Source organism: Erpetoichthys calabaricus, chromosome 13 (genome assembly GCF_900747795.2).
Source record: "Erpetoichthys calabaricus chromosome 13, fErpCal1.3, whole genome shotgun sequence".
Lineage (NCBI taxonomy): Eukaryota > Metazoa > Chordata > Cladistia > Polypteriformes > Polypteridae > Erpetoichthys > Erpetoichthys calabaricus.
Window position 1 is genome coordinate 144,291,717 of NC_041406.2, and position 9,915 is coordinate 144,301,631.

At 40.4% G+C, this 9,915-nt stretch overlaps 1 protein-coding gene across 1 annotated transcript in view; it reads left to right on the plus strand.

Moving 5' to 3' along the window:
- Window positions 1–6,374, plus strand: part of LOC114664059 (protein lifeguard 1-like) — a 99,897-nt gene extending 93,523 nt beyond the window's left edge. The window contains exons 8-10 of the mRNA XM_051935987.1: window positions 368–457; window positions 2,840–2,887; window positions 5,875–6,374. Of these exons, the coding sequence (XP_051791947.1) occupies window positions 368–457; window positions 2,840–2,887; window positions 5,875–6,024 (288 nt within the window). The 3' untranslated portion in view covers window positions 6,025–6,374. The remainder of the gene's footprint in view (window positions 1–367; window positions 458–2,839; window positions 2,888–5,874) is intronic.
- The last annotated feature ends 3,541 nt before the right edge of the window (window positions 6,375–9,915 follow it).

Below are 9,915 nucleotides of genomic sequence, written 5' to 3' on the forward strand. Positions count from 1 at the left end.
TGCTTTAACTCCTACACCTAAGTGTCAGACCGAAATGGCGTCACTCTGAGATTTTTACGCCAGTTGGGACTGTTTTCTTGCTCCAAGGCTAATATGGGCACAGAGTGGTCCTTTTCTAAGGGAAAGCAAATTTAGAAAAGAGACAGACTTCTGATTTTGAAACCTGCACCTGGATGAGAATAAATACTACAAGCAGACAGTCAGGGCAGACAGACAAACAAACCTGGAGGAAAACAAAGCAGCAGGAGTTCAAGGCCAAGCGACTCCGGTACATGGATGTGTCACTCCTCTGATGTCTTCTTTTTGACTACTTTTCTTGTTTATGTGTTTCTTTTTAACCATTTTAATGCTATTTCTTTACACACAGTGGGACTTCACCACTTTGTCTGGAATCATTTGGGTTTTTCTGTGGACTTTAATTGCAAGTGGAATTCTCTTTGCAATAATCCGCAGCCGGGTAAGTGAAATAAATAATAATGGTATTCAACATTATTACTCATATTTATTACTGTGGGGCCAGTAGGGGGCGTTAACCCTGAGTGTCTCCTGGCTTGGAATTCTATATAAAAACGGTTAACCCTGAGCACCTTTTGGGTTTAGCTCTATTGTTCACATGTAGCCCGTCTAACTGTGTGTATAAAGGGGTACTGAGTTCTTTACTCCAATGCCTAATTTACTATAACTCTAATTACTTTAATATTTTGAGTCTCGGGTCAATATAAACAAAATCTTATTACTTAAATCTAGCAATACACTGGTCAGGTAATAACAAATAAATAAAGGTAGTTTACCCGTTAACATTTGTTCCCAAACCAATAGTTTATGCTACACATAAAAATATAATAAAACACCAAGAAACTGGGTTATAAAAAAGATGATAAACTCCCCGTTTAATTATAAACTAACAAAACAAAATTAATAGAACTGGAAATAATCAGGAATTCTCTTTTACCCAAACAAATAGTCATAAATTATATTACACCGTTATAATAAAACAAAAACGCATTCAGTCTTGTCAAACTTGTATTAAAACAAAACATTGCAGGCCTGATTCGGTGCTTGGGAGCGTTGAGATCAATAACTCAGCGGTTGGTTCGCTCCACCAGGAGCAACAAATAAAATAAAAGTGGTGCCTTACTTTACGTTTGTGATATTAATTCAACAAATCCTCCTAATCCCTCTGTCTCTGTGCGTGAGCTGCTGAGCGAATCCTAAATCGTCTCCATCTACAAATAAGCGATTGTCCATAAGAAGCACATTGAGCTGAGTTAGCTGCTGCCTCTGTCAGTTCACGCTGCTACTTCCCCTTCACTGAATTAACGAGTGGTTCTTCACTGGATAGACACTGTGGACATCTAATTGAAATTCTCAGTCTATATCAGTTCATACTCCTGTAAATGATCTTGCTGATAATTTGCAATTTCCATCCCAAACTTTTCGCTACACCACCTCGGCGTCACGCTCTTTTTTCTCGCCCGTTCTCTACCTACAGCCGGTTCATCCCCCCTTTCCGTTTTTCTACTACATCCGGTTACCAAAATAAAAGTATGCATAACCACATAAAAGGAATACTACTCTAAAATTAACAGTTTAAAACACAAACATTTCACATATTTACATCAGTAACTTATTTACATCAATCAGTTATTTATGCAAATTTCTACCTGGGCTACACACGTGTAGAATGTTAAGCCTAAATAATACTTAGGACCATATTCTGCTGCTATCTAGTGGATAAAATAATATCTTACTGCAAAAAAACTCATGAATATTTCTATTAGATTTGCAGCTCTATGGTAACTCAACAGTATTCATGAGTGGGGTGACACCTTCAACCAAAGCACACAATGGCGTGTAAATGAAAAGCTGTAAAGCCAGTTTTAGAACAAACTGAAAGTGAACCATTAGTTGAATCACACAACCAACAATGGTGACATTATCAACTGGTCATCAGACGTTGACATGGATAGTGAGACTGATGCTAGTGTACGACCGAACCACCATAATATACATGGTGAATGCTTCAGTGTGGCAAAAAGGTAAAACAATTGTGATTAAGTGGAAGGATGAGTAAGACGTTAGCCCCCATGTACTGTTCACAGTGCAGCAACTATCAAGGTTCATGTCAGGGAAATGTGGAAGTCACCAAGCTTTGTAATGGCATCGATTGTGTGGATCAGGCACTGATATTCTACTAAATATTAAAAGAAAAGTGCACAACGAAACATGATATTGGGTTGTGTGTTGGTGGCATATCATCATGTAGGACGTGTACCAAATCTGGACACCAGTCAGACCGATTCTACCGTACATATGCTGACAGTTTTGGTTTTGACATGTTCCTATTACATACTGTATACTAACGTTTTTTTGTGTCAAAAAAATCTTTTTTTTGGCTTACTTCTCCCTGGGGTAAACATAACACTAAGGGGGCTGTGATACAATTAAGGGGAAATTCTTCACAGAAAAAGGCCAATTAGGGAGAAAACAACAAAATGGACTTAAGCATTAAAAGCTACCACTAAAGTACAAATATTTCTAAATGTCTTATGAACGTCAGAATCACACCGCTGGACATTTCAGAATAAGAGAAGAAGAAAAATGGCTGCTAATTAAGAGAGATCAGTTAGCGGGGAAACGACTCAAACTGATAGGAACAAAAGGCAGCAGCCACATGGGGTCCTGGCGAATGAGTTGGAGACCCGCTCATTTAACTGGTAGACTTCTCACTTCAGAGCTCCTCACATCAACTGTAACACCTTCACAGCTCGGGGTTAACCGTTTTTATGCACAATTCTGAATTCACATCTCATTTCTTTTTTATTTTTTTCTTCCACAGTGGCTTTCCATAGTTTATGCCGGAAGCGGAACGCTGATCTTTTCTATCGTAAGTAGCTCTGATTATAACGACCAGGAGCAGCATATGCCACTGCGAAATTCATTTAACTAGTAACCTACATGGGCACTAACTGAAGTTTAAAAAAGTTTATTGCTTTGTTGCATTTTGTGGTCAACTGATTAAAAATAAAAATACTGAGGGTCATCCTAAACATTCAGGATTTTCAAACATGCAATCTTTTAAAACAAAGAACACACCTCAGCTTTTATCGTTACCAGGTGAGAGTTGTGTATGCACACCGTTCACTGCTTTTGAATTGAAGACAGGGCTCTTGACCAATGAATGAAGGGGAGAGGCAGGTCTTCAATTCAAAAATGTAATTCCATCTTCATGTGTTTGCTGGGAATACGCTACTCGGATTATCCAGAAACTTTTTTTTATTTAACGATATTTTAGTGAACAATGCTTGCTTTTTGCACATTGTGGGCATGTGATTGGATGACTTGACATGTGGGTTACGTGACACAAGCACAGTGATACTTTTTTCAATGGATATTTTTGATATCGCTTGTTGTTGTCCACCGTCGGTCTCCATTGACGCACATTCTATCAGAATATTTGCAAATTTCAATTTTCTGTGAAAACATGAGATTACATTTTTTTTCTTAGTCATCACTGCAAACCTCATGACGTAAATAAGATATCAACAAATATTGTTTTTGGGTTGAGCATTCGTTTAACTGTATGATTTTAATTCTGTAATTTTTTTGCACGGTGAAGAGCAATTGGGAGACAACTATGTTGTCTTTAGGCAAATGTGTTAACGTAACGTTCAAAAACAAGAGGCTTCTTAAAGTTTTTTTCTAACATTCAAAAGAATGTTATATCAAAAATTAATTTATAATGTTAGTGTTTTAAAATGAAAATATACATTTACATTCCCCTCATCATGACTCTCTGTGTCCTGTGTGTAGATGTGAACAGAACTGGTTAAAACCCAGGAAGCAGAGGGTTATGGTGTTAGGAACCATATCTGAGTTGGGTGATGTTAAAGTGGTGTCCCACAGGGGTCACTGCTGGGGTCTCTGTTATTTTTAATATAAATTAACAATCTGGTATGAATTTAAAAAACAAGATGGTTAATGATAAGGACGATTTCCTATGGGATTATTGTGAGTTCTAGCAACACCAGGAGACTCAAATGTGGTGATGAAGATGGAGACAGAAATCAAAGTTAAAAGAAAAAAGGGCAAAACCCGAAGCTCAACCTGACTGCCCGATGTTCCCCGCTAGCCATCACCCACACAGACATTATTCTTTATTTCTGGCTTTGTAATATCCACTGAGACATACCAGAACAGGCGGCCAGCCATATTTAATCCAGAGGTAGTTAGCCTGACCTCCAGGTTGAAACGGCGGTCACAAGAATCCTAACCAATCAGAATGTGTGAAGCACCAAACTGCTGCTAGAAGCTATCAACAGAGGAAATTGATCACGTGATCGTCAAGCACATTATATCCATTTCACAGTCACATGACATGTAGTATGACAAAAAAAAAAAAAAACTAAAAGCAGAACTTACAACCGTTAGGAGGATTTGCAGATAATCTAAAATGAGCTGATCAGGCCAAAGGGAGTTGGACAGCAGACGGGCTTGGGCAGATTTGTGGACGATGAAATGTAACGTCAGTAAATGTAAAGTATTACGTGTAGCATTGCATGTACCTGTAGGAAGTAAAATGTGGGGTTTGAATACACAATGGGATCTCTGAAAATCGAACGTCCACCTTATGAGAAGGACGTAGGAGTCGTAGTGGGCTCCTCACTTTCACCTCCCAGACAGTATCCATAAGCCATTAAGAAGGCTAACAGAATGTCAGGTCATATAGCGCCTTGATATGTGGCGTACAAGACCACTTTGTAACACACTGGTGAGACTTCATCTAGAGTTCTGTGTGCAATTTTGGTCTCCATAAAGACATGGAAGTCTTAGAGAAGTTTAGGGAAGAGCGACTAGACAGATTCCAGGGCCACAGAGGATGAGTTATAAGGAAAGATTAGAAGAGCTGAGCCTTTACAGTTTAAGCAAATGGAGATTAGGCTGAGCTATTAGCCCAACAGTGTGGAGAAGCCATTAAGAAGGCTACCAGAATGTCAGGTTATATAGCACCTTGACGTGTGCAGTACAAGTCACAGGAGGTTCTGCTGAAGCTTTATGATGCACTAGCAAGGCCTCACCAGGAGTACTGTGTACAATTGTGTTCTCCAAGTTACAAAAATGACATAACAGCACTAGAAAAAGTCCAGAGAAGAGCGACTAGGGTGATTCAGGGCTACAGGGGATGTGTTATGAGGAAAGATTAAAAGAGCTGAGCCTTTACAGTTTAAGCAAAAGAAGATTAAGAGGAGACCTAATCAAAATTATGAAAGGAATTAAACCTTGGATCCCAGTTGTTACTCTAAAGTAAACTCTGCAACACTAGTACACAGCTGGAAGCCTGTTACAGGTAAATTTCACACAAACATCACAACGTTTTTCTTCACACGGAAAACGACAGACACACGGAGTAAGTGATAACACAAAGCACAGCATTTTGGTCCAACAAACTAAAGATTTCCTGAATTAGGGAGGCTTAGGTAACTCAATGGAGTTTCCTTCACGTTGGGCTCCAGGTCCAAAATCAGACAAAATCCTCTGTTAACCGTCAGGTTTTATAGACACAACCAGAAGGAGCAGGATCATCTCTGGGCGCTGTGGCCATGTTAATTTCCACCAATTGGTGGCTTCTTGGAGCAGCGGGTGGAAAAGGAGGGACAGTTTGTGTGGTCACCCCCTCTTGTTCTGGAGGGGTACCGCTTACCAGAGCAGAGCCAGGAAGGTGATCCCCAAGTGCACAGACATGACAAATGACAGATTGAGAAAAGGTAAAAATTATGAGAAGAAACAAAACAAGTGCCGGTCAAAATGTAGGAGAGTGGTGTTTCAAACTGAGCCCAATGTCTTACTCGTGACTGCTTTTGTTTTGTGTTGCAGTACCTGGTCATCGACACTCAGATGATGCTGGGAGGAAAACACAGATACTCAATCGATCCCGAGGAGTACGTCTTCGCAGCTCTGAATCTCTATCTGGATATAATTAACTTGTTCCTGTTCATACTGCAGATAATCGGACTTAGCAAGTAGTATTTGTGAGGTCACGGCCTTGTAATCGGTGACCATTACAGCCGGTCATTGGCGTCTTGCACGATTGTTTTTTCTTCAGAGGTTGTTGTTTTTTGCTTTCTTTCTTTTTCTTTTATCAGTCATGTTGTTTTCACTTCTGTTGATCGAGTTTGAAAAGACAAAGACTTTCGAAGCTTCACCCTAATCGTGTGTTCCCTAATATTTCTTCACAACTAACACGGTGCTTAAAGTAAGACATAACATTTTCAAGTCTGCTTGATGACTTTGGACCCAAACTTATCCGAGCTGCTTTAGGAACAGAGTGGGATATAACACTAGATATTCTAGTCCATCATAGGGTCCACTTGCGCACACACACTAAAGCAGCGGTTCTCAAACTGTGGGGCGCGCCCCCCTAGTAACAAAAAAGGGGGCGCAAATGTTGCCATATGTGACGTAATTTTGCTATTCGTAGGAAAATTTTAAACTTGTAGTGGTGTATCGGCAGCAAAAAATATAGGAATACATTTTATTAAGGTTTCAAAAAATGTTAGGGGGGCGCAATTAAAACTGTTATGAAAACTCGGGTGGCAAATACTTAAAGGTTGAGAAACGCTGCACTAAAAGTCGATTTTTGCTGTTGACATCAAACTGAAGAGGTAGTGTCCTCCATTAGGAGACGATTACAGGGTTTATCTCAATGTCCCCCATTAGGAGATGATTACATCGCTAGCCTCAGGATTTATTGCAAAACTCTAGTGACCGTTAAATTATTTGCAATTTGCAGCCATGTCTGCAGCATTCAAAGATAGCCAGAGACATGGAGAGCAACCCTTCTACATCTGTTACGTTGTAATATGCGTTTCTACTGTGAAGGATAACCAATCAGGGAATGAGATAGTAATGAGCAGGATCCAATTAGGTAAGGGCCACGTGATAAGCACAAACCAATCAGAGTGCATTTAGAGACTGCATTTTGAAAACTCTGCATTTTCACCCGTCCCCATGGAAACACTGAGCCGGCATTTACTGCAATATACGGCTTTCAAAAGTCTCCGTTTTCGAAAGGTTAAAAAAGTCGGGACAAAAAGCGAAAATAGAGAAGGAAGGAAATGTAGCCGTGTGGACGTGGCCTTATTTAGTTAAGGTAAGAACTTGTTTTCAGTGCTCTTTCTGACTTTGTGTTTTGGCTCTGGCTTCATTTCGTAACGTTAAGCCTTTTGCTATTCTGATTCCTCATGATGAAAGCTTCTTCAGGCTTTTGGTTGCTTCATCTCTTAATCCTTGCTGTTCTGCTGATCCCGTGGGCAACATAGCAGAGGCAGGTTTGCTCAGTTACTGCCATTCTTCATTCTATATGCTGCTACCCCTCCCCACCCCACCCCACCCAATAAAGTGTCCCAGGACTCCAAGTGTGATGCCAAGCATAGAATGACAACATCAGCCTAGTGGCCAAAATGAATGAAAGCATTAAACACAATTATGTCATAAATAAAATAAAACATGACGAGAGCTAACATAATTTACTCACAGGGTATTCTGACAGTTGTCATTCATGGCTCACCAGCCGCTTCTTTAACTCCAACACTGGGTGCAGATCCCTGGGAGCTCAGTGGCTAATTTTCACAGACACACCCATTTCCTAAAACAGAAGTAGACATGTGAGTCGTTTGGTAAACTATATAGCGCCTTCAGAAAGCATTCTGAGACCGTCACTTTTTTCACTTTATTGCTATGTTTCATCTTTGTGCTAAAACCATTTCAATTGGTGTTATCCCTCGTTTAAACAGGATTTTAGATATTTTGCAGATTTATTAGAAATAAAACACTGAAAGGTCGTCCAGACAAATTAGCCCTTGGTGGAATTTTTCTCCATCTCTTTAAATGTCAAGAGATCTGCTTAACCCATTGTGTGCTGCAGGTTTAGACTCTAATGACTCTGATGTGTTCGAAGCATGATGGCCTTTAAAACCGCATTTAAAAGCGTCACTTGTTGGCGTTGAGTAGAATAAAAAAGAGGGAGCGGAAATTAATGACAAGGATCAAAACCAGGAAGACAAGGCAAGCTGTTACCAAGTCAAAAATCGGGAGTGGTCTCCACTCGACTTTCTCGTACACTCACATATGGCGATGGATATTTGAGGTGTAAACCTCGGTTCTATTCAATAAGGGCGAACACAAAAAGGCGAGCTTCAAAAGGGCGACCTCAATTGGGCGCGGCGAATAAAGGCAAACGCAACAAAATTATTACAGAAAATTTATTAGATAAAGGCAATGATTGAACGTATAAAAAGGCGAAAGAAAGAATATTAAAACATTCGCTCAATTGAGATCACCCTTTTGAAGCTCGCCTTTATTTACACACACCTTTATTCACCGCGCCCAATTGAGGTCGCCCTTTTGAAGCTCGCCTTTTTGTGTGTACCCTTATTGAAGAATACCGTAAACCTCAAGACGATGATTATATTTTTAAATTATGTACATTAAAGAACTATCAACAACAAATCAAATCACATTAATAATATAGTGAACAATTATTATAAAAGGGCGGCACGGTGGTGCAGTGGGTAGCGCTGCTGCCTCGCAGTTGGGAGATCTGGGGACCTGGGTTCGATTCCCGGGTCCTCCCTGCGTGGTGTTTGCATGTTCTCCCCGTGTCTGCGTGGGTTTCCTCCGGGCGCTCTGGTTTCCTCCCACAGTCCAAAGACATGCAGGTTAGGTGGATTGGTGATTCTAAATTGGCCCTAGTGTGTGCTTGGTGTGTTTGTGTGTGTCCTGCGGTGGGTTGGCACCCTGCCCAGGATTGTTTCCTGCTTTGTGCCCTGTGTTGGCTGGGATTGGCTCCAGCAGACCCCCGTGACCCTGTGTTCGGATTCAGCGGGTTGGAAAATGGATGGATGGATGGATTATTATAAAAGTAAAGTTGAATAAATCGGACTCTGCAGCTTCCTGAATAAAAAAAGGACAATTACGGTTAGCGGTAAAATAGCCGAAACGCTGATAGAAATCTAAGTTTTGTACCTCATACTTGTATGCGAAATTTGGTAGACCAAAGTGAAAGCAAACTCAAGTTATCGTGACACACACACACACATAATTCTAAAAATGGTATTTTCTGACTCAGGGAGGTCTAAAATGTCAAGATTCATCAAAATCTCGAAATCAAATTTTTGGACGATTACAATCCTACGTATTCGAAAAAGTAATGACATTCAAGCCTGACCAAGTGATATCTTTTATTTTATGCAATTAGTGCCGGTTGAAGCCTTTAGTGGAGGTGGGTCCCATCTCAGCATCCAGAGCACGCACCCCTTGAGTTACAGCACTGGCGCCCCTCAGTATTATTAGACTTCAAGGAACAAGGGTGGAGGTCCCCCTCCGTGTCTGGAACACTCACCCCTCATACATGAGAAAGAAAAAAGGAAGATCCAAATTCAAGGTCCAAGCAACAGAAAGGTTTCACCATTCACTCACTACTTATCCACAAACTTGGACAGTGACATCCCTGAGGCGTTGAAGCGATGATGTCACCCAAAGTAACTTCCTGGGATACGCCCCCTAGTAACAACGGCTTCCATCTTAGCAAAATGGTAACATCAATGAAAACAATATGGCGTCATGGTAAAATGAACCAAACAACACCATAGAAAATCACTGCTGTTGGAAAATTACCTTGAATCAAGAAAATAACGTAACTCCTGACTCCCTGACGTTTAATATATAATTTCACCATAAGGGAATTAATTAGAAAAGTATATAGGAAAAAATGTAACGAAATCCTAGCAGCACTTGTGTTATAGTTTATTACAATTTCAATGTGTTTGCCAGGTGTAAAAGGTCAGAATGTAAAACTTCACCTCACACCAAACTGCTTTGTGCGCCCCATTTTGGAATTTCAGGAGTGGTGGAGAC